Source organism: Cebus imitator, unplaced genomic scaffold, assembly GCF_001604975.1.
Source record: "Cebus imitator isolate Cc_AM_T3 unplaced genomic scaffold, Cebus_imitator-1.0 Scaffold39, whole genome shotgun sequence".
Taxonomy (NCBI): Eukaryota; Metazoa; Chordata; class Mammalia; order Primates; family Cebidae; genus Cebus; species Cebus imitator.
Genome location: NW_016107354.1, coordinates 3,970,820 through 3,996,217, shown reverse-complemented (window position 1 = coordinate 3,996,217; position 25,398 = coordinate 3,970,820). Strand labels below are relative to the sequence as shown.

The 25,398-nt window shown below is 41.3% G+C and overlaps 1 protein-coding gene across 3 annotated transcripts in view; it reads right to left on the bottom strand.

Moving 5' to 3' along the window:
- Window positions 1-25,398, bottom strand: part of SPON1 (spondin 1) — a 293,127-nt gene that overhangs the window by 168,218 nt on the left and 99,511 nt on the right. For all 3 annotated transcript variants that reach the window (XM_017525789.2, XM_037737501.1, XM_017525788.2), the window contains exons 4-5: window positions 9,587-9,660; window positions 3,793-3,915 (exon numbers count right to left, since the gene is read on the bottom strand). In XM_017525789.2, coding sequence (XP_017381278.1) covers window positions 3,793-3,915; window positions 9,587-9,660 — 197 coding nt within the window. The remainder of the gene's footprint in view (window positions 1-3,792; window positions 3,916-9,586; window positions 9,661-25,398) is intronic.

Here is a 25,398-nt window from a genome sequence, read left to right as displayed (position 1 = left end):
AATGTCCTTGAAAAAAACAATAAAAATGATTAATTTCATTAGATCTCTGCCTTTGAGTAAACATCTTTTTATTTTTCTGTATGACTAATTGGGAACTATGCAGAAGCACTTCTGCTACATACTGAAGTACTATGATTGTCTTGAATAAGAGCATTTATGCGACTCTTTGAGGTACAAGCTGGACTAGCCACTTTTTATGTTCATAAAACATTATTTTCACTTGAAAGGACAAATGACAGACAAATTACGGTTATTCAGACATGGGAATTTGGCCTACATTTTCTCAAAAATAAAGTGAGCCTGTCACTTCAAGGAAAACAACTGACAGTATTTGTTGCCAAGGATAAAATTTGAGCTTTCAAGCAAAACCCAGAATTTTAGAAAACTTGCATTCATTACTATGAACTTGATAGCTTTCCAGTCTTAAATACTTTTCTGATGAGCTTCATAGTGATATTAATGGATAAGGCTTTTCATATTGTTTAATGAACTGTCCCAACTCTTGGATAATCTGCATAACTCAGTAAACCAGTATTTTCCAAATGATCGACGTAAGATGTTATATAATCATGCATTTGTAAAAGATCTATTCAAAGTAGAAGGTAAAGCATTGACTTTTAATGTAAGAGTATAAGTTCATTGATATAGTTTCATATTCCACATTGTAATTAACCTTAAAAAAACAACCATTTGTAGAGTTCTGGTGTAGGATCAAAGATTATCTATAATTATTGGAAAAGGTTATTAAAATACTCTTCCCTTTTCCAATTACATATCCATATAAGACAATTTTCTTTGCATACTTCAACCAAAAAAACAGACCACAAGTTGAATGCAGAAACAAGGGCAAATGGGAATCCAGGTGTCTTCTATTAAGCCAGACAGCAAAGACAGTTGCAAAAATGTAAAACATTGATTTTTTTTTTCACTACACTTATTTTGTTTTGAACAATATAGGTATTTTCAGAAAATATGTTCTTTATGTTAATCTGTCATGAGTTTATTATTTTTAATTTGCTAGGTTTATTTTTAAAATAAATAATATTTTTAAATTTCTCAGTTTTAATTTTTGATATAGTGAACATTGATGGCTATGACCCATATAAATCACTTATGTTAGGATCCTCAAAGATTTTTTAAGCATGTAAAAGGGGTCCTGAGATTTAAAAGCTTGAGACCACTGTCCTAAGATCACTGCAGAAAAAGCAGTGTTTTGGATAACTAATTAATAAAGGACAGGGGGTTTGGCATTTCTCAGTTTGCACTGTTGTGGGGAAGCTTCTCTGGGCACGATGACAGAGACTGGTTATCAAGACAGCATCACCTCTACACTGGCAAAAGGAAATTCACCTATTATCTAAGATTGATAGAAATAACTTTTGAGAACATTAAATTTTCAAGGTCCTAATTAGTTTCTCCCTGTGCCCTTCTAAATGGCTCCAGTCTCCCTGAGTGTTCACTCCTTTTTCTCCATGGAAGGTTTGGCCCACACTCCCCTCAGTACTGCCCATCATGACTAGGTGAAGGCTAGACATCTGCTTCCCAGGTCATAGTGAATGCCATTCCTAGTTCAACAATCAGTACATAGTGCTTGGGAAGGCACCAGGCACCAAGAATCAAAGATAAGCGTGTCATCACTTTTGTCCTGGTGGACTTCTCAGTCTGGTGAGAAAGACAAACTTTAAAAGAAATAATTGCAGTATGATATGTTAAGTGCTATTCAGTCAGTACACAGTGACCATGAATTTTCTAAGAAAAAATTAGGATACAGTCTGACAGACAATGTATATCAGACATAATGTCTGACAATGGAACAATCCTAGAAGATCTGGAACACACATCTGCCATATTTATTAAGAAACTCTGAACACCACCACAGAAATTCTGTATAGATTTGCACTTGATTTGGCCAAAAGACCCAAAAACAATGTTTTTTTCTTTTTTTTCCCATCTCCTCCCTAAATTCTGGGAAATGACAGTGGCAGAATAGAAAAGGTCAAGAAGCTTCTTAGGATCACAAAAGATGAGTAATGGGCCCATAACATTTTATTTCCTCTGGTTAGGGGATAGGAGAGGCTGGAGGAAATTTTTTCCATCATGCTTGTTCCAAGTGTTTTCTTTCCCCCAGGCAGAGAGTCCAAGTTTGTTCGCACAGGTCTCCCACATAGCTGATGCAGATCAGGCTGAATCCCAGAGTCAGAAGCATGAACTAGAAAGAGGTTTCTAAGATCCCAAGCCTTGATTGCATGTGGTAACATTAAACAATAGAGCTCTTGATTTGCCAACTAATGTCAGAGTCCCCTCTGGGTGGGCTGCATGGGGATCATGGAGGTTCTGGTCTGGCCTGAGTCTTCTTAAGTCCCAGTCATAAGCCCTTTTCTCCCCCTTTCTTTTGGGACCTGAGCCAAATCCCTCTTTTTAATCTCTCTTTCCCATTCCTACTGTTCTTTCTGAAGTGTGGTAACTCCAAAGTAAAATGCACAAGAACAAAACAGACAATGAACAGAAAAAACAGGCTCAGTGCCATACATGGACATCCTGCCACTCACAGAGAGAATGGGCAACATACAACCCAAACAAAAGGCAGGCCTAGGAGCCTGACAAACCCCTTTGGATCTTAGATCCGTTACTTACATCTGACTGTGGGCAAATCATGAAATCTCTCTGATCCTCAGTAAACATATCCACAAAAACATATTGCTTTGAGGATTAAACACTATAACATATGTAAAAATGCTTGGTTCACACTAAGTCCACTTTTCTTATAGTCTTCACATTCTTCTGTATGACTATTTGGTTAGTGTCTGTGTCTTGCTGAGTGGCTCGAGAATATGGTCACTATTACAACTCTAGAGCTGAGCACAGTGCCTGACACATTAGGCATTTGTTGAGACAATTATATGACAAAGGGGAATTAGTAGGATCTACTTAAAAATGGTAAGTTTGGGGTCTCCTGACAACTCTCATGGCTTTGTATTGGCTATCTTGATAACAGTATTATGAAAGAATTTGTTGTTGTTGTTGTTGTTGTTTTTGAGTCAGAGTCTCACTCTGTTGCCCAGGCTGGAGTGTAGTGGTGTGATCATGACTCACTGCAGCCTTAAGCTCCTGGGCTTAAGAACCTCCTGTCTAAGCCTCCTTAGCAGCTAGGACTATAGGCATGCACCACCATGCCTAGCTAATTTTAAAATTTTGCTGTGTTGCCTAGGCTGGTCTCTAACTCCTGGCCTCAAATGATCCTCCCACATCAGCCTCCCAAAGCACTGGGAATACAGGCTTGAGCCACCATGGCTTGCCCCTCATGAAGGGATTTCAAGGTGACATCTGAAGTCAGTAGAAAAAGAGCATACTCACTAATTACCAACACCTAGATAGTAGAGTATTTGTTCACCTTGACCTATAGAATCAAGAGCAGGTCCCTTTTGGCAGCTATTTTTAGCAAGTCTGTCATGGAATTCATGGACAGGGTCATTCCATGGGGATTGAGGTTACCAAATGCCTGACCTGAAGATAAGTAGCATGACTTCAGGAATATTTTTAAAAATCACAAATAAGAAAGCACAATATTATGCAAAGAAGCTGAAAGCATACCCGTATAATGCCTGCTTGTCTCGATGAATATACATATAATGTTTGCCTGTCTTGATGAATATATGTACTTGGAATATGCATTTCATGAACCAGCTGATACTAGGGAGCAGATCTGACATGCTGCAGCTAGTATGCCCCACAACCAAATAGAACTTTGATAATGTGCTTTTCCCCAAACCAGAGAGTAGCCACTCTACTCACGAGGGTAATCCTTTGGGTGTGTCTTCTCGGACCAATTCCCATAAAATGTGAGTCTGTACTTGGCAGTCCCACAGGCACAGCAGTCTAAGATGGGTTTGTCAGTCACCCCATCAAATGTGGAATCTGAAACAGTCAGAAAAGTCACCACATTAGAAAGTAAATGTGGGCTGTGTATAAGGTAGTGCTATCACCATCTCATCTTATCCTTAGACTTAGGAAAAGAAGACGCAGTTTTCGTTAGTTAATAAGACTTAGAACCAGATCAGTACTTGGGCAATAAAGGATTCTGTATGTCTCTAAGTATGGTAATCTTTTGAAAAAAAAGAATTCAGAGCTTTTCCTCTAATAACTTGGCAAGATCTGTGGGAACAACAACCAATAGGTTATTTGAGAATATTTAAGATGGGGGCTCTGTTGAAAAATCAGGGGTGAAAATTACTCAATCATCCTTTCTGGATCCTGGTCTCCTTCCCCTTCTCTCCCACAACAGGATTTCTCTAACAAATTTTAAGAGGAATAAATGTGTGTGCTTTCTCTAGGAAATATTCTCTGGGACCAAAATGATAGGACCTGAAGCAATGACTTTGAAGTAGAACAGTGAAAATAAATGGAGAGACGTAAAGAACTACTGAAATGAAAAAAAAAAAATGGCATGCATACATAATCATGTCACTTCTTATCACACTTTCAGAGACTTCACTGGAATGTGTGGGGGACAGAAATGTGTTCATAAGCTCAAGTTTACTGTACTTCTGGGTATAGAAGCAGCCAGGAAAAACTTAAGATTCCCTCTTGGCCCTCATTTTTAGCTGTGAATAGCTGATAAGCGGGGAAAGAGAGATTACATGAATAAATTCAGTATTTCCGATTGTCAAACCCACATCTCTAGATGCACATTGTTGCTTTTAGTATGTTCTGCTTCCTGTAAGATGAAAACAATGACTACGGATGCAACTTGCTTCAATTGCTTTTTTTTTTTAGTTCTTCCTGTAGTATTAACATAAATGGTTTTTTCTTTGCAGTTGGACATTTATTCTTAAATATTATACAAAGAGCAGTGACAAGGAATATTAAAATCATTGTGAGTGTTAGGAAGAGCATTTTATAAGACTTCCTTTTGGAATTTACTGGGTTGATTTGGTTTACATGTATAAAATCTGTGATGGATAAAAGTGAATTCTAGGTTGTAGGGTATAGACGAAAGGATGAGACATCATAATAATAAATACAAAATACTGAGTCCTTTTTTGTGTTGATTTCTTTCCATATATTGTCTCATTTGATCCTAACAATGCTAGAAGGTAAGTACTTTAGTTAACCCCACTTTACAGATCAGTAACTTGAGGCAGATTAGGTAACCTGCTCAAGGTCACAGGGTTAGGAATAGGGCAGGCAGAACTAGAGGCCAGGTCTTTTTGGGTCCAGAGCTCACGCCCTTAATCTCTGTGCTACATTACTGCAGGAAAGACCTCCTCTGGATAGGTCTACATAGATAGCAATGAAAGAAAATGTTTTTATTGTTTCTGTGTTGCTTTTCTCAAATGAAGAAAGACACATTAAAAAAACTGGCTCCCAGGCCAGGCGCGGTGGCTCACACTTGTAGTCCCAGCACTTTGGGAGGCCAAGGTGGGCAGATCACGAGGTCAAGAGATCAAGAACATCCTGGCCAACATAGTGAAACCCCGTCTCTACTAAAATACAAAAATTAGCTGGGTATGGTGGTGTACACATATAGTCCCAGGCCAGCTACTCAGGAGGCTGAGGCAAGAAAATTGCTTGAACCCGGGAAGCGGAAGTCGCAGTGAGCAAAGATCACACCACTGTACTTCAGCCTGGCGCCTGAACGAGACTCTGTCTCAAAAAAAAAAAAAAAAAAAAAAAGGCTCTCTGCATAGTTCTAGGATTTCTAAATCAGAGATACATGCTGAGGTTTCAATTGTAACTACTAGGGGCTATTAAATGAGGCAGCAATAGTCTCTACAAAAACCAAAAGAGGCTGACTAGTAGCTTTGCCTTATCAAAAGGACTTTCAGATAGAAGTGGTAAACTTAAAGATATTTCTGAGGGTTCAAAGGAATGCACTTATAATAAACCTTTTGGATTTTCAAAGGAAAATAAGCTTCCATTTGAAAAATAAATTTTTAAGTTTGAAAATAAAAACAGACATACTGTTTTCCTACTGAGGAAAAGCTATTGAAAATGAATCAGGCTTTCAAAGGGCAGTGATAAGAATCGTCCACTTACTCCTAACCACAGCAGGGCCTACCAATCATGAGTAATTTCAGGCTATGGAGCATCTCCAGAGCTGCCCTCTCTCCCCATTTTTACTCCAAATCCACTGGCTTCCTTTTGCAACTCTCTTTCTGTATTCTCTCTCTTGCCTTTTTCTTTTTTTTCTCATTATTTCTTTTTTGTTGACGTTTTCCTCCTTTCCCTGTGTTTTCCTTCATTTTCCTTCTTTTTGACTCTTTCCTTTGTTAGTGACATGGTATTAAAGTATGTGTATGCAGGGCTGGGCATAGTGGCTCATGCCTGTAATCCCAGCACTTTGGAAGGCAGAGGTGGGTGAATCACTTGAGATCAGGAGCTCCAGATCAGCCTGGCCAACACGGCAAATCTCTATTTAGTTCTTATTTGTGAGACAGAGATCTTCCCATCTTTAGTAGAGATGAAACCCCATTTGTACTAAAAATACAAAAATTAGCTGGGCAAGGTGGCATGTGCCTGTAATCCCAACTGCTTGGGAGGCTGAGGCAGGAGAATCGCTTGATCTGAGAGGTAGAGGTTGCAGTGAGCCAAGCTCATGCCACTGCACTCCAGCCGGGTGACAGAGTAAAACTCTGTCTCAAAAATATTAAAAAATAAAAAATAAAGTATGTGTATGCATATGTTTGTTACAGGTCACTTTTTTGAATATTTTGTTTCTCTGTTCTTAATTGGAAGTAATTTATTGTTTAACTTGCTTTTTAAAAGTATTGATTGCCTTTGCTTTTAATCTGTGCAGCTCTTAATTTTTTCCCTATGGATTAATGACTTAAATTAGAGGAAAATAATAAATACAAGTTTTTCTCTCCCCTTCCTTGATAGATTTGATTGGACTCAACAAGGAAGCAAAGAACATAGAGAACTTAATGAAAGAGCAAGCGATAATTGAGCATACATTTTGTCTGGAAGAGGATTTTTGGCCCCGTTCCCCAGCCATGTGGAAAGGGCCTAATTCCCGATAAAGAAGGCCCTTCCTCCCCCACAGGGAGGGTCCCTTATCTCCTCTATCCTGGCGGGACCCAAGACCAGCAACCTTCCCGCCCAGCGGCCCACTGAACCAATCACCATCCGCCCCACCAGCTCTCCTGTAACCTCCCGTCCCACAAGCTCCCGCCCGGCAGGCTTCCTGCCCAGCAATCAACCTAGCCAATTACTACCTGCCAGGTCAGCTCTCCTACCGCCCCAGGCCCTCTGTCCCTGTAAAGTCAACCGAACAAAGAAAGTGCGCGCGATTCTTCCCTTCCCGCTTGAGTCGCCCGGAGATCCCAATAAAGTCGGTACCGGTCACCATGCGTCCTGCCTCGAGTCTATTGAGTGCCTGCCTCCGTGGGTCGGGGTCCCACAGCCGGGGTCGCACACATTTTAAAAAGTTCCTTTGTTCTACGTTTACATTTTCTTAACATGCTTCCCGATTCCGTTTGCTAACTGATGAATTTCCTCATGGGTCTACCATTTCTGGGGAGCATCTACAAGGACACCTAATCATCCTACAGCCCAGGTCCTGCTGGGCTTTTTTTTTTTTTGTCCATTAAGTTGCCATCGACAAGTGGTCTTTGCATACGGATGCATGATTAGTTACTTTGATAGGATCTCTGTCTCACAAGTGAGAACTAAGTAGAGATTTGCCATGCCATTTTATTGACACTGTATCTAGATTATTTTAGCATATTCACAGCTCAGACAAGGCTTCACACAAGAATTGAGACTTTGGGAAGTGCACATTAGTTAATGATTGCTGTCAGAACACGCGGGTGTCAGGGAAGTGTCTCCTAAGAACCCTCAGCTCCTGGAAATAAGGCTGTCCCCTGACAGTCAAACTAACAAAACCATACCACAGTGCCTGTGGGAGAAGACCTAGGGGTGTCTTCTAAATATGTGATCCAAAACACCTACAACTCCATGGCAGCACCTGGATCTCATCACATGGAACTATAGCAGGGATGGGACTGTCATTGAGGAACCAAGACTTAATAAGTGGAGATGCTCCATTTAGAGAAAGGTTGAGTGAACTTGCATGCAGCTGAACACACAAAAAAGAAAATCCACAGAAGCCACATGTGGTGGTGCCCTTCTGGAAGCTAATGGTGGGCTCTCTGGACCGCAAATTCCAGCTCTCCAGCCCCTCTGGGAGGTATGACCCTAATGCAAGGCATCCGACTCTCTCTTCTTTGCTATTTCCATGTTCCCCAAGCAATCCCAAACAGGGGACCTAGCTTTTGTTCAGCTCATCTACAGGGGGACAATGCATTGATCTGTCAAAGGCAATGATAAGAACTATTGAACTGGATGAAGTTGTTTTGATAGAAAGCAATGGTTAAGGGCACTGGCTCCTAACTTCAAACCCTGCCTTCCACCACTAGCTCTATGATGCTGAGAAAGCTATTTAAACTTTTTGTGTCAGGTTCCTCATCTATAAAATAAAAATAATAATCTTTACCATATAGGGCTGTTGTGCAGATTACAAAATTAATCTATATAAAGTGCTTTGAATAGTTCTTGCCATGCAGCAAAGCACTAAAAAATTATTAGCTATTATTATTGTTTTCCCAGAAGACCTTTATCAACCTTTCTTTTTCTTAATAGCTTATAATTTGCTGTAGTTGGAGAGGATTATTTCTTCTCAAAAGACTAATTGCTCTAAATGCAAATAAAAATTCTGCAAAAATAAATAGAGATAGTTATGCTGCATAAATATAGAATATTTTTATTTTTATTTAGTTATCTAGCAGCTTCTAAAAACATTCAGATGTTTAAGGTCTGAATTCTTTTTTTACAGATTAATGAATAAGCTTTCAGATATAGATAACAAGAGCTATCTATTCTACAGATAACATTTACTATGTGTCAATGAGGTACTGTACTATTTTATGTGTTTAAGTCACACGGCTAGAAAGGGCAGGGGCAGATTCAAACCTGGGCCTGGTTTAAACTCAGGCCTCTGCTTTATCCTCCCCAGCCTAGTTAGTCTCTACGTGCTTTGTTAGGATACCTTCAACCTAAGGAGAGGGGGCTGATGAACTTGCAAATGTAAGGACTAGATCCTTGAGTGTGGTGATCTCACAAGGTCAACGCCCCCTTGGCATCCCCATCCCCTGCTGGTCTTCTCTGGAGAAAATCCCCCCATATTGTCTGGGTGCCATACAAGATCCTGCTGGGGACTTTTTCCAAAGAACCATTATAGATTTTTTAAAGGTACACAATTGTACATTCCTTAATTAAGTCCTGTGAATTATTCCAAAGAACCTCTTCAGAATAATCACTGTTTCACAAAAATAAGACGACGACACCTATATAAGGTACATTATCTCCTACCCAGGGAATCAAGCTGAGTAATTAGAGCTTAAGGCGGATCCAATTATCCACAGCACACAGCCAGATTAAAAATCAGTGCTACGTGAGACAGCAAAAACCCAGAGGAACTCACGAAGTCCAGTGGCCTCCTGCAGCAGGCTTGTGCAGGAGGAGCTGCCTTCCACGTATCTGCCTCTCCCCCTCCCCCCCCCACCCCACTAGCCCGCCAGCATCTTACCTTGTTCACAAAGTTTCTTGGTCAGAGAGCCCTCATCTTGAAAGTAAATAATGCGTTTTTGTACGATGCTGGCCCTGTGGAGAAAGAAGACCCAAGCACAGTGGTGAGGAGGACAGGAAGGCAGGTTTGGGGGATCAGTCAGACCTAGTCACTGCTTGGCTTTATGGGTTTGAGTGAATCATCCCAACCCCCTGTGTCTCAGTCTCACTCCTGTAATCCAAGCACTTTGGAGGCCAAGGCGGGTGGATCACCTGAGGTCGGGAGTTCAAGACCAGCCTGACCAACGTGGTGAAACCCAGTCTTGAAAAAAAAAAAAAGAAAGAAAGAAAATTAACATAAGAGCAATACCTGCTTTATGGATTGTGGTGAGAACTAAGTTGGAAAATGTATGCCAAGAGATTAACACCTATCTAGAAACCACTGCATTTAATGTTAGTTACTAAGTTGTTTTTGGTGGTAAGGTTACTGTGAAGGTAAGAAAGTGAACTAACAGTATTTTAATAACTTTTCTCAATGGTTCATTTTACTCTGCTTTTCATGTTAAACTATTGAGGCCATTTATAGATCAACCAAATTGAAATCACAGAAGCATGTCAAATCCTCTTTGTGAAGGGGGAAAAGGAATTTAAAAATACGTTTTGATTTGTTCTGAAAATGTCATTCTATATCTTTCTTGAAAGTCTAGACAAAACTGTCTCCTACATTCTGAACAAAGACAACTTCAGCTGTTATATCTCCCTCTTAAACATGTCAAATGCAGGATCTTAGAATTTAGAAAAAATATATTGAGGTTGAAAAATGACACTTTTGGCCAGCACATATTTTTGCTTTAATCTGGGATTGCACAGACATGCTTCTTTTATTTTGACCCAGTCTGTTATTTATTTTCAGCTGGCCTTGAAGTCATTGAATCCTGAAACCCACAGTTCCAGTAATTTGAAAGTTTTCAACATTTAAAACTGAGAAAATGTGAAAGGATCTTGGGCCACTTCTATTGATAGTTTTCAGCAATGCCACTCAGTCAAAAGGTAATTTTCACTTCCATTCACCCTATTTAACAGATATAGGGATCCCTTGACTCTATTATAGTGGACCACACTGAAGGAGTGTTAGAGTCAGATGATCTGCACTGTCTCACATGATCCCAGACCCAGGAATGGGGCCATGTGTGCACAGATCCACAGAGATGGAGGCAACCTTCCTAATGGTCTGGACCTAGGCCACGATGACTTTCCAAAGAAACGTCTACTCTATATCCAGTCTTGCACAAAATAATACAATTCTGACTAGCTTACAATGTCTTTTACAGTCATTTCTTAACCAAGAGAGACAAGATGTTGAAATAAATGAATGAAATATGCTTCCTGTCTACACAAAGCTACTTTGATCATTCTTTTGACCACAATGCAAAAGAAAGTTTCCTCAGGCCAAGAGGAAAAGAGTTTTCCTCACCCCAAAGGCAAATAATGAAACCTTTCGTTAGTCAGGGCATCCCATCATCTCTACCAGTGCTTTTCAGTGCTTTCTACTCTGTGCCTCCAGGACCCCTGTGGTGGGGAAGGGGCAGGCTTGGTGGGAAGTACCCCAGGCCCCACATTCCTGCTTCAACCAAAGGCTCCATCCTAATTTCAACCACAACGGCCTCCTTCCCAATTTGTCTTCCTGTTATATTTACTGGTGTATTTTCAACAAATGGTGGTCTGCTTAGGGGCCTGAGGGAGGTGCCAGGACGCTGTCATAAACAAGCCAGATGGGGCCATACTTCCCATTCTCAAAGTTTGCAGCATAGAAAGAGAAAGGATCAAACAACCAGACCTGTAGCTGATCATTTAACACAACCTTGATTAAAGGCTGCAAGGAAGTCCACAGAGTGCAGGAGAGCATAGAATAGAGTGTCCTGACCATGCTGAGAAACCCTTACCCGAAAAAGGGTGGCAGAGCTGTGGTTTGAAATGGCGAACTAAGAGCTAACTAGGCAAGTGGAAGGGAGGAGTCAGAGAGAGGGCATCCCTTATAAAGTTCTTCAGGAGGGGAGGGACATGGGCTTGTGAGAGGACCTACGAGTGGTAAGTCAAGGAGGTAGTACAGGTTACACATGCCTAATCTGAAAATCCAAAATCTGAAATGCTCCAAAATCCAGAACTTTTCAGATGCTGGCATGACACTACAATGGAAAGTTCCACGCCTGACCTCATGTATCAGGTCACATTAAAACATGGATTGATAGCACATAAATTTAGGGTTAGGAACGATGGTGATGCCAAACAACCACAAACTGTCCACATGGCAGGCTGCAGTGGTGACACCTTTGCTTTCTGATGGCTCAATGTTTGTGTAAAACACAAACTTGTTTTATGCACAAAATTATTAAGAAGAATGTATAACATTAGCTTCAGGATACATACACACACACACACACACACACACACACACACGCCTATTCATGTATGTGTTTGAAACGTACATGAATTTTGTGTTTAGACTTGGGTCCCCATCCCAAGATATCTCATTGTGTATATGCAAATATTCCAAAATCCGAAAAAAAAATCACAAATCCAAAACATTTCTGGTCTCAAGCACTTCGGATAAGGAATACTCAACCTGTATGAGATGAGCTGGGAAGGTGGGTAGGGCCACATTACCCAGAGCCAGCAGGGAGATGGCATTTCACTCCAACTTTAATGAGATATCTTTGAAGAGTGTGCCTGGAGGACTGAGATGATAAGATCTGCTCTTTTAAAGGAGCACTTGGGACACAGTAGAAACCAGTTGGTGTGTGGCTGCAGTGGACGGAGCTCCCATCAAAATCAAGTTTTGATTCCATAAAGCTCTCTTGCTAAAAACATCTGAAAATCAGTCATCTACAGGATAAAATACAAACTTATCACATTCAAGGCTCTTTATAATTTTCCCCAAAGATGTCCCGCCTTCAGCTGTCATCACTTTGTGCCCAGCTTTCTGGGTTGCAGACTTTGGATGTTTATTCTCTTTGTGTGAACACCTCTTCCATTCGACCAGGACTTTACTTCTGTTGCTTCCTCTCCCAGAATCACCCATGCCGACCTTTGCTTGCCTCTGTAATAAATACTCAGAATCTTCCTCCTACTGTAAAAGGGGGGTAATGGCAAAGCCTATAATTTAAAAGCATGATCATGCACAGAAAAGTAGTTGCCTTCCAATTTTTGAAATATATGATTATAAAAATTTGGGGGGACTAGAGAAGGAAAACATGTATTTCCTATAAGATGTCTCAGCTTCCTCAATGTTCTATAAAGTCTAAGGTAGCCCATTTCCTCTTTTTAATAATTGTTGTCATTTCTGAGCCCTTACTATATGCTAGTCTGCACTAAGGAGGCATTTTATGTATATTATCACCTTATATAACTTATGCTTTATACATGACAGGTTCTCAAATTTTTCATCCAAAACCCTTGGTCTGGATGTGTTTTTGAATTCAGAAATTTTTAGATATCAGAAAGAATATACATATACCATTAATACCCCTATAATCAAACACATCAATATTCTACAGCAAAATGTTAGATTATGGGGCCAGGTGCTGTGGCTCAAGCTGGTAATCCCAGCACTTTGGGAAGCCAAAATGGGTGGATCACTTGAGGTCAGGAGTTCGAGACCAGCCTGGCCAAGATGGCGAAACACCATCTCTACTAAAAATAGAAAAAATAGCCAAGTGAGGTGGCCCATGCCTGTAATCCCAGTGACTTGAGATTCTGAGGCAGGAGAATCGCTTGAACTCAGGAGGAGGAGGTTGCAGTAAGCCAAGATTGTGCCACTGTACTCCAGCTTGGATGACAGAGGGAAAAAAAAAAAAAGTTAGATTATGTTTGAATTTCATTTATCCTCCCTAAGAGTACTGTTGCTGCCTACTCACTTTTCTGTCTCCTGTGCTAGATTCCAAGATTCGTACCTTACTTATTTCTCTAAATGTTAGTATCATTCTCCTAACGTTCTAGGAGAAGAAGCAGGGTTTGGGGACAGGAGAGAATCTGAGGTTAATGTGGCTTAGGATGTGATGGTGGTCAGTCTAGTGGGTAGTTAGACATAGGGCATTGTAACTCTGCAGAGCTGTGAGGGAATGGGAGTGTGGATGTGGGAGTTGCTGGCCTGGGTAAGAGTCAAAGCACTTGGAGTGGCTGATGTCACCCAGCGAAAGTGTGCAGAGTGAGAATGAGAGTCTAACCCAGCCCAGAACTCCAAGGAAGACCAGCATTCACCTACAGAGATGCCAACAGAGACCAGGACTTTGGTATACTTGGTTGCAGAAGTTTCTTTTTATTCCTCATTTGGACAACTCCTGAGAGAATTTTATCTTCTGAGAAAATGCATTTTACTTTGAGTCTGTTCCCATCAAAACTATAAAATTCAGCTGAGGTTTATAAATCATATTATCGTTCAGAAAAATAATAGCTTTACAAGATGAGAAAGCTGTTAGTAAGAACTCCCTTAGCATTTCAAAATGACAAATTTCTCCCATTCTGTGTTGCAATTTGGCAGTACTGTTGCATAGCATTTATATACTGAATGCTCTCTTATCATGAGAGAGCACGTTAAGGAAATCTAAATTAAATTTCTCAGTATGTTAGCTTCTCAAACTTTAGAATATTGAGGTTCTAAATAACTCACTAATCATTTCAAAAGTTCTCTTTTCAACCTGAAGTGAACATTTCCGAAAATGCCATCCTGACTCTCTTAGGGGCTCAGCCCTTTTCTGTCTGGAGGGTTTACTCATTTACTGTTCATTTTCCTGGGGAATTTGCCTGCTGGGGTGAAGTTAGAGGTTGGTAAGTTGTGGGTTTGCTGTCTAGTGCTAAAAGGGGCTGGGATCCCTATTCCCAGGGAGAGGGAGAGCTTAGAAACTGAAGTACTTGGGAGAGATCAAGTCATTAAATGATTTTAAAAAAGATACCTGGATCCTCAGGGAAAGAGTCACTGCCATGTAGAGACAACTCATGTAAGTTCCTACTGCACTGTGTTGCGCACAGTAAATATCCAGTATGTGGTGGTCATTTTATTGCTGCCAACCCCTAATACCCCTAACAAAGTCACCAACCCCTAACAAAGTACCTGGCACATAATAAGTACTTAATAAACAGTAGCTATTATTATGATTGATGTCAGGTCTGTTTCTTTGCTTGTGGAAGGAGGAGTGAGGACATTACCTTGGTCAGCTGCTTCAGACAGAGACAATAAATTGCCAAAATGAAGGTTGGGTTTGTGGTCTCTAGACTATTTTTGCTAGCCTTCTTCCCAATTCCAGTAAAATCTTTATTACTGAACATTTCTTGAAATACTTTATAAAATTTTTCTATGATCTCAGTAACGTTTTCCATGGAGTTGGTCCAGTTTATAACCAGTAACATTTATTCTCATCCACCAAGGAAAAAATTAACTGTGGGATGACCCAGGAATCAAATATTGAAGTCACTGCAATGATAATATCAGATGCTGAGACTGCCTCCCTTATTTTACTTCACAAGGATGCCAGGGGCTAACTGAACCATGGCTGCACATTTATCCAAAGGCTGTGTGCATGCCAGGATGCACACTCACCAATCTTGTATATGGCTTTGGATGGGTCTCAAGAAATAGAGATAAATCCAAGAGTTAACAAGTACCCTGGAAGCCCATGAGAGTGTGCCCATGGAAGAAGAAAAGTGAACACTTATCTGCAGGACTCTATCTACAAGACTCTTAAGAACCCCATGACTATTCAAGGGTAAGGCTGCAATCTCTGCTTGAAGTCACAAAGCTATAGATTTAGGCCTCATCTACCATGACAGCAAAAAAGCAATTCCAGTAGCTGTCATGAGATTATTCCTGATTAATTATCATTCACTCATAAAACATATCTCGAGCATTCATTTTGTGTCAGGCACTATGTTATTAGGAGCTGAAACTTCAAAGAGGAATAAGAAATGATGCCTTCCAGTAAGGAGCTCCTATTCCAGTGGGTAAAAAGAGAGAAACAGAAAAAGGAAATTGGAAATCAATGTGGAACATGATAATGGAGGAACCATGGGAGGCAGAAGTGAAGTGACCAACTTCACAATGGCAAAGCTTCAGAGGAGGAGGTGATGGTGGCTCTGAAGGTCTGAATTGAGAGAGGGGCACGGAAAATAGAAACTCTATGAGACACGTGGTAGGAAAATTCATCAGGACTTAGTAACTTGTTGGATATAGGGCAGAAAGAGAAAGTTGAACATAAGGTATTTTATTTATTTATTGTTTATTTAACAGTGTCTAACCAGACACTTTCCTATCTGCTTCACAAATATTAACGCATTTAATCCCCTCAACAACCTCAAGAGGAAGTCATTACTATTATCTCTGTTTTACAGGTGAGAAAACTGAGATACAGGGAGGTAAGTGAACTGACTCCATAGGTATGAACCCCAATGACTAGAAGGAGAAATAGCAATGCTAGGATTGATGCAAAAGACGGGGATAAGAAAGATTTTTTTTATTTTTAAAATTTTTATTGAGATATTGTAGATTCGTATATAGCTGTACAAAATACAAAGAGATTGTACTCTGCCTGGTTTCTTCCAATGGTGACACTTTGCAAAACTTAGTATAATTATACAACCATGATACTGACATTGATATAATTCACTGGGCTTGAGTCTGGGTACAAAATGGTGCAATGAGGTTAATGAAAGCCAGATTATGTCGTTTGAAAGAAACTCCGACACTTTCTATGACAGAACATACCCCAGTGACTCTCAGAACACAAATCTGTTAAAATCCCAATCAAAGAATCATCTACAAGTGCTATGGTAACTCAAAGGAGGGCGGCCATTTCTGGCTGTGCCGACGTGGAGATCGAGGTGGAGTTGGGGGAAGTGCTGGTAGAAATGAGGTTGATCAGGTGTAACTTCTTGGAAAAATGGCACAAGAGTTTGACTTGGAATCCTACAGAGTAAATCTGTAAAACCAGGGACAGGAACTTTGCAGCAGAGCTGCACATCAGAAAGAGACCCTTGGCAGGCCCACCATCTATGGCCTTTGGAAACAACATTCTCTGCTCTGAGCATACATCTCGACCTGAATCAGGGGTATCAGCTCCACACAGTGCTGCACACCCACGTGCAGCTTAGGTTATTACCAGAATCTGGCTAAGAGGTTGGTTAGGCTCTTAATAACACTACAATCCATTCCCAACCTTGTATGGTCACTGGATTTTTCAAGCTCTTGATTCGCATTGAACAAAGTTACACCAACAAAGCTCTCGTTCTGATTTTAATAAAAACTAGAGGAAAGCTGGTTTTAATGCTCAGTTTATTTCCTCTTCGAAATTTAGACTGATGTAGGGATAACAAGCTTACCATGATCCCATCCTCTCATATTGTTCAACTTCAGACCTCATTTTTATCATATATCTTGTCAATACCACCACTCTAGCACATTAAAATTTACCCTTCTTCCCAAATCCAATGGAAAACTAATGAGGAATTGATTTTCATATCATAAAAGAGATAAAAAAAAAGAAAACAATTACACTAGATTGTGTTTTGAAAGAACTAATTTAGATGTGAGAGGTATTAAAACCAGACAGATATTCATTTACTCATGAGTTTGTCTAAAGAGTAAGTGCCACAAAGTTGTGTTAGGACCTGGAGATGCAAAGATGAATAAGCTATCGTTTGTATGATACCAAATAGCTGCCAGCCTGACAGGAGAGTGACATAATCTGTTGAATCAGAACACTGCACAGCAAATCCTGGTGTCTACCCAGCATCCATTCCCTCCATCGTCCTCACTTGCAGAGTTGTCATTTTGTTTGGGGTAATATCAGGCATGCCAGTCATGACTGTGCTGTTCCTGCTTTCCCAGCCTTCCTTGCTGCTGGTGGGGGGACATGTGACCCACATGTGGCCTCAATAACATAACGGGAAGTTTGTAAGATGGAAGGAAGTTCTCCTGAGGAGGTTTTGCTTTCCAGCTAAGAAAAATAAATGACCCACCATGGCCTTTCCCTTATAAATAAAATGCGTGGAACAAGGCAGCCATTTTGCTACCATGAAGAAAGGCTGAGAAGACTCACAGAAACACTGGCCCTGACATCATTTAGCTGCTGAAAGAAAGCAGCAGTCACCTACCCTGGGGCTTCTTGTAGTATGGGAAAAACAATCCTCTATTCGTTGAAGCCATCATCAGCCAAGTTTTCTAATGAATGCTCTGCTCTTAAATGCACGCCTAACTGATGGAAAGAGGCATGATGGGATATAGGGAGGGCAGTTCAGAGGAAAGGATGAACCAGGCTCTGTCTGGTCCCATATGTAGGCCACAAGTTTGCACCACTGGGGAGCCACTGAAGGTCTTTTGTTGTTTTTGTTTTTTGAGACCGAATCTCACTCTGTCGTCTAGGCTGGAATACAGTGACATGAACTGTATAGCTGCATAGCTTACTGCAGCCTCAACCTCCTGGACTCAAGTGATCCTCCTGCCTCAGTTTCCTGAGTAGCTGGGACAACTGGTGCCTGCCACTATGCTTGGCTGCTTTTTACATTTTTTGTAGAGATGGGGTCTTGCTATGCCGTCCAGGCTGGTCTCGAATTCCTAGCAAGTGATCCTCCTGCCTAGGGCCTCCCAAAGTGCTGGGATTACAGGTGTGAGTGATCACTCCCGGACTGAAGGTTTTTGGTGGGAGTGATGGACAGGGATGCTCTTGATCAGAAGAGACTATAAGTGGGATAGCTGTGGACAAGGCCTTATAAGAATGCCTTGGATTTGGGAACCAGAAGGTCCCTGCTGTCGTGTGCTGGGTCAGGCCTTCAAGTTTACACCCCAGCATGTGGCTGTAAGGGAAAGGCAGGGTAGGGGCTGTGGGCAGGAGCTTGACAGGAAAACACAAGCAAGGGAAATACTCTTTTTTCTCTGGAGGAAGTTTTCACATGCCTGTAAGGTGAAGCAGAAGAAACAGTAGACATCCTTAAGGGTACCTGCTGGATCACCAGCTGGAAATTGGTCAGCTGTTGGAAAACTCTTCAATTCACATGAATGAAATAAATAGGCTGTGGGAAGTAGTCCCAGTTGTGGAAGCTCTAACAGGAGGGAATTCTAGGTATTCAACAGAAGTATTTCTTATTTTCTGTAATTGTTTTAAACCAAACTATCCATTTTTTTCATCCTATTTTGACCCTTAATGGTTTCCTTTCTCTGGTTTAAATTATCCACGGCATTTACTAACCTGCAAAGAGATATCTGTCTAATCCCTGAGCCTGGGGTGAAGGCAGTATCTCACATACATCCCTAAGCCAAAAAGCTTTTTTCTCTTAATAACAAATGAACAAGGGTTTTGATGTTACTGAAGAATTACTTTTATTTTTCCATTAGCCTAAGCACATTACTTAGCATTTTGCAGTTGATTAGTGATACCTGGGGTATTACTAGTTAAGGGACATCTAGCAGGCTCACCGTCTCTACGACATTGTTTAGTTGGTGATTATTAATGCCTCTTACAGTTCACTTGCTAGTCAGTGGCCTGCCTGGCTCTCCCTTCCAACTTCTTCACATCTATAAACACTTCCTTAAACTCAGAGCCCCTTGGGTCCAGGGACTGTGTCTTATTCATCATTGCATTTCTGGGACCTAACAGAGGATCTGGTCAAGGCTTATCAAACCTGGGGTTCTTAACATAGGGTTTGTAGACAGGTTTTAGGATGATGAAATTTTGTCTGATGTGCACAAGTACATTTTTCTGAGTAAGAATGCACAGCTTTCTTCTGCTTCTTAAAGGGGTTCCTGACCCCAAAAAGCTTAAGAAGCACCATTAGGTGGTTGAAATATATGAGAGCAGATATTCAGAATGGCATGAATGTTACTCCATTTAATAAAATATCCAACTAAGATATACGCTTTTTTCCTAAAAGATTAAGGTCAAATTTTTATTCCAAGCACCCAAGGCTTCAACTACTTTCTCTCCAGACTATGCTCTGATCCAAAATAGAACCTATCTCAGCTGGAAAGCAAGAAATAGAAAGTGAAGTGTTGCTCTTGGGTTTCTCCGGTGTTCTGTGCAGAGTCCTTGCTGCACCGCGGCAGGGCGTGGGTGTAATCACATAATCACCCCAGCCTCTAAGGAAGAGGATATGCTGCCACATTGCAAGCTCCCTCTTGGCTGGGTTCATGCAAGTCATTACTCTCTGCAGTTTGTCCCACTTTGCCTTGGCTTCAGCCTTCACCTGCTTCTGTGGGTTCCTGTAAACCAGGGCTGGCTGCTAGAACACTGCCCTCTCAGGTGTAAGGAAACAATCCAGGTACTAGAATAAAGTCCTTGAGTGTAGGCCACCTGCCCTTCTTTCTGTTTCTTCTCACTCAGGTTTTCTGCTGTGTAAACGGGAGTGTCCTGTAGAGTAGTGGAACTGGCTGTTGGAAGATGCTTGCTCCTTTAGGTAGGGTTGGAGGTGTGGAGGGCGAGGGGGGTTACTGTTCTCAGCTAGGAACTCAAAGCCTCTGGAACCCTAGCCTCTGGATTCCAGAGACTTTGAACCCCTGAAAAAGCTGTATAGAAAGTATATGCAAAATTGCAAGCATGTGCATTGCTTTGGAGAGAGATTCTGCCACTCTCTAAAGCAGAAGACATGATTTTCATGCCTGCTAATACCCACCCGACTCCCCTCTACCTTACCCTAAGGAAGGACACACACAGAAAATTAAATGAAGGATTTTCTGATTAATTACTGCAGTAACTTCCTAATGGTCTCCTGTCCTTGCCAACCCATCCCATTTACCTACACTCTGCCAGGGGACTAATCATCACCTCCTCATTATTACTTTCTTTCACACATTGTTAGCAACAGTGACACCACACCCTAATTCCATCCTCCTCCTGCCCACCTCTGCTCCACCCCATCACAGGATCTGGCATATAGTAGGTCCTCTCTAAGCAAAGGCTCCTCTCTCACTTACAGGTTATAGTCCAAAGTTTTGGCTAAAAATCCACAATCCTGAACACTGGGTTGCAAGCCATATTTCCTGGCTGATACCAAGTTTCCCAACTATCTGAGCTCAGCTTTACTGTGGATATGTGTCACATGTCTCCTCCTGACTTTTACCCTCCCCTCTGCCTAATCAGATGCCAATCATCTGTGACCATCTCACTTCTTCCTCAGAGCCACATTGACCAGGACCATCAGAAGTGACCTGTCTCTCCAACAGACTTCTAGAACACAGTTTGCTGTTACTGTTCATTTGGGATTCAGGCATTGGGTACTCTTGATGTTTGCTTGAACTTTAATATCTTGTATTATCCCTTGATTTATCGCATGTTTATATTTTCCATTTCTGCCTGAATTCTGAGCTTTTTGAGGGTAGGAACCTTGTTATTCCCTTGCGAACCCTCTAACAGTTGGCACTGAGCTTTCCTACAGGAAACATTGCAGGTGTGCTGATGTGATACATTTTCAATACACTGACTTTCCCCATAATTCAACTCTTTTATATTCAACACATAATTTTGAGTGTCTACCATATGTCCACAATCTGGCAAGAAGCATAAACTCCTCTGTATTAGCCGTGCCACCCAGAGTGCCATATGATCAGCAAACAGTGACTGGTCTAAGTCATGAAACATCTCCCACTGCATAAAGGCTGTTCTGTTTATGTCTTCTATGCTTTGACCAAGCTAGGCAGTTTGGCTGATGGCAACCATTGTTCTCAAAAGGAACCACAGAGGCTGAACTCAAAATCCCTTCACAATGTTGGGAATCAGCAGGATGATGGTATGTCCAGCAGCAGGAGGTGAAACCAAAGACAGACTTTCTTACAAAAAAGACATTTGCTGATTGCACAGGCATTCAACTTTTCTCACCCATTGAGTTGCCCCGCGTTTCTTCTTTTCAGTGTCTGCATTCCTCTTGCAGCATCTGACCTCATCCTCACGTGGCATAAGCTCATCAGAGGTAAGCCACGGTCATCTTGGACCCTCACAGAGTTCTGGGGCAACAGCATGAGACCATATGTAAGCTACAAAATTTGGGCAACGATCTGTCCTGTTTCCTAATTTTATCATAGAAATATTTTCAGTGACAAGTTAAGAAAGGAAGGAAGAAAGGAAAGGTGGGAGAAAGGGAAGAAAAAAGGGAGGGAAGAAGGGAGGAAGGGAAGAAGGAAAAGAAGAGAAGTAAGGGAAGGGAGGGTGGAAGGAAGGAAGGAAACCAAGAACTCCAGTTTTCTTAGTGAAAAATGTGGAAGAGAAATTAATGTGATCCCATTTTAATGTAGAGCAGAATGTAAATGACCAATTTATTTATTTTAATGGCAAGCCATTCATGTTTATGTTGGGAGACTTGGGAATGATTCTGGAGCTTCTATGTTAAACAAGGTACTGCAAATTGTTTTCAAGTTGGTGAGGAATAAATTAAAACCCAATACGTAAATAAAAATACACATCCTAAAGTTGACAATGTAACATGTACATTTTCATGTTGTGCATCCGGGAGAGATGAGGGCGTTGAACTTCAGAGAATGTGTCCCTTGAAAACACTTAAAACCATTACAAAGTAGGGTTAGGCAGGAGAAGTCACAGAGGAGAGAGAAAAAAGAGGGAAAGTAGGGGGAAGCCTCTATCTCCTCATCTCTGTAAGTGAACAAGTGCAAAACCAGATGGTTGCCACCTCCATGGTACAGCACAATGGACATTCCTGAATCTGGACTCTTACGGTGTGGTGGGCCCAAAATTTTCCAGGGTTTTTGCCCTGGTCACTGCTCTGTTTTGTTTGTAAACAGATGAGTCTGGGCTATCAGGTTAAGATGTACATTTACCTGGCTTTCTGGATGTCTCCATGCAAAGGATGTTTCTAATACAAAGTGAAATGCATTTCAAGAAAATCAACTAGTAGAATTCTTATCCTAGGAGGATATTTGGCAAAAATCTTTTGGTAATAACATTTTGCACTGTATTTAATGCCTCTCCATCCAAAGGCACCAATGTGTACAGTATTTCTTTGGTCTGACATAGTCTTGAAAATCTATAATTCATTCTTCTGCTGATTTGGATTCTTCTCTGTTCAAGCTCCCCTAGAGATGACCAGAAGTCCCTTATGGCCAGAGGTCACATGGAACCAACTGACTCAGCTTGCAATGCTATTGTACTGGATTGTCAGTACAAAAGGGAATAAATCCTGGTCTTCCATGTGTCTAGTACTCTTCTTGGGAAATGTAAACCAGATTTTGATCCATAAATGTTTATGATTTGTGTAAAATGCTTTGGTGAAACAGATTAACTGTAATTGATTATACTAGGGATCAATACATGAGCCAAAGTCATCCATATTAGACTTGAGGGATGCTGGCCATTTTGGGGTTGCTCTCCTGTTGACCCTGCTCAATAAGCGTTCTGAACATTGAATGATGTAAACTGCTTGAATTCTGTCTTTTGGGAAAAATAAGTGTCCATCAAATTAAGAGAAGATGAGTCACTTACACAGGCCTAGGTCCAGAGCAATGGCCAGTCACCAGAGCAGTTTTCTCCTAAAGCTGTGGCGTATCCCACTGTGACCCAGTACTACCAATGCTAATGTGGGATAGCTACCCAAGCTGTCCCACATTCCCACATCCCATGTATTTGTGCAATAAACTTCCGGCACTGATGGTCAACTTGTGTGTGAGGAAGACCACATGCAAGCCTGCAGTTAGCAACATTTCCATCTGCATCCTGTTTGGCTCTTGTTGTACGTAGTGGTTAGGGCTCATCAGCATAAAATAAAGTTGTTTTGATTTGATGCTGTCTGCCTGCTATCAGAAAACTGTTATTAGGAAAGTCTCATTAATTAGTGACAGCTGAGGAGAGAACCAGCTTTTGGAGCTGCAGCTGCAAGTCTCTGCAATCTGACTGTTGACTAAATAGTCTCTGAGTGTATTTAATCACGTTAATTTTGTTTTCCTCTATCTGTATTACTGTTTAGGGCTGGTAGATAATCTACATTAAATAGTCTGTTACCATTAGCACGCTTTAAAGAATAACATCAGCAATCCTATTCCTTCATGATTTACTGGAAGTGATACACTGTTTGGCTTAATGCTAATATTTTAATTTTATGCAGAAAAATGGAGACTTAATTAAGAGTAATTAAAAAGGTTGACCTATTAACTGAAATATTTGATTAAGCTGAAAATCTAATTTTACAACCAATGGTGGGTAACAGAATTAGATGAATGGATAGATGGATGGATGGCTAATTGGATAGAATTATAGATACACAGAATGACAGATGATAGATATGTGTATTCATACACACATAAGGACTTGAAACTTCTAAATTCTAATCCCTGGTATTAGACAGATTTTGACCGTCACAAAAGAAAATATACAAAAGCCCAGCAAATCATTTCTATTTTAAAAGTGAAGGCCAGGTTTCTATCTTGACTTTTATACTCAAGGTCTGTGTGATCCAATTCAAATCACATTACCTTTGTGAACTTCAATTTCTCACAATAACTATGATGTTGACCTAGCAAGAGTAGTTGGGGGTAGAATGGAGGTGCTCTGCAAACTCTAAATTACTTTTAAAAATGTAAAGAGGTACTTCCTATGCTTTGCTCCTGATTCCCATTTTATAAGGAGAAAAACACGCTCAGGCTGGGTAGAGCCAGGATTCCAACCCTGATCTGTCTGACCCTAAAACCCGCATGCAAGGGGCAACCTTTGCCTAACAGGATGTTTAGAACCAGTCAAGGATCTTCCTGAAAACACAATTAGCAGAAGCATCTGTATTGATCACCTGGCCGGTGTGGAAAGGGGGATTTTTCCTGGCTGTGGAGGACTAATGGAATAACCAGGCTTTTCTGTAAAGATCTGTTTTAGAAATGACGGTGGCAGTGGCTGCTGGGAGGAACTTGCCCTTCCCTCCTTCCCACACTCTTCCCCAGCCAGTAACTCTCTGTCACTTCCTGGCTTTGTTCCAGGGGCTAAAGGGAAAATGGAAATGCAGCCTGGTTCCAAAGAAAGCTTGGCATTTCAGGTTCTCAGATGAATATTCATGTTCCAGTCCCTCTTGTCTCTGTCTCCTTTCCTTCCCCATTCTTAGCACGAGCCTGGCACATAGAAGGTGCTCACTAAATGTTTGTCCAATAAGTAATTGAGTCCTGAGGGGGCAGTGGGGGGGTCCACAGTGGTGGAAAGTATGTTTCCCATTCCCCCCGTGCCTGAGACCACATGCAAAAGAGCCTTTTGCACCTTTTACATTTTGACTTTGTCTTATTCTGTTTCCATCCGGAACAGCTCACCTTGACCCAACTTTGTGCCCCGTGTCTTGCTGGGCACAGCCTTTCTCACTAAGGGCCCTTTGGACCTGATCTTTCTTCGATTTGACCCTTTGCTTCCCTCCTCCACTATGAGCTGCGCTAGCTCTGCAGCCACCCTGGACAAAACCCTCACCTAGCACAGCCCAGGCTACAGGTGTCCCTGGACCATTGCAGGTCTCACACAACTGACGACGGGGCAGGCATGAAAAGGCTGTGAGTGGGATGAGGGGAGGTGGCTGGAATAGGTAAGATGCACCAATAGACACAGCTTGCAAGATCCCCACTCCCTTTACCCCTCTAGTTAGAGAACTATTGAGGCCCTGAAGACACTTTCTAAAAGACATAATCCTCCTGAAAATTCAGCCTGTTAAATATGCACTCGTGCACTGTGGCAGATCAAAAGCTTGGGCTGCAGAGTTAGACTGTCCAGCGTTCAAATCCCAGCTCTGCTACTTATGAACTATACGATGTTGAGCAAGTTGTGCTTATATTTTCTTCTCTGTAAAGTGGAGGAAATAATTGTATCTGCGTTATAGGATTGTGGG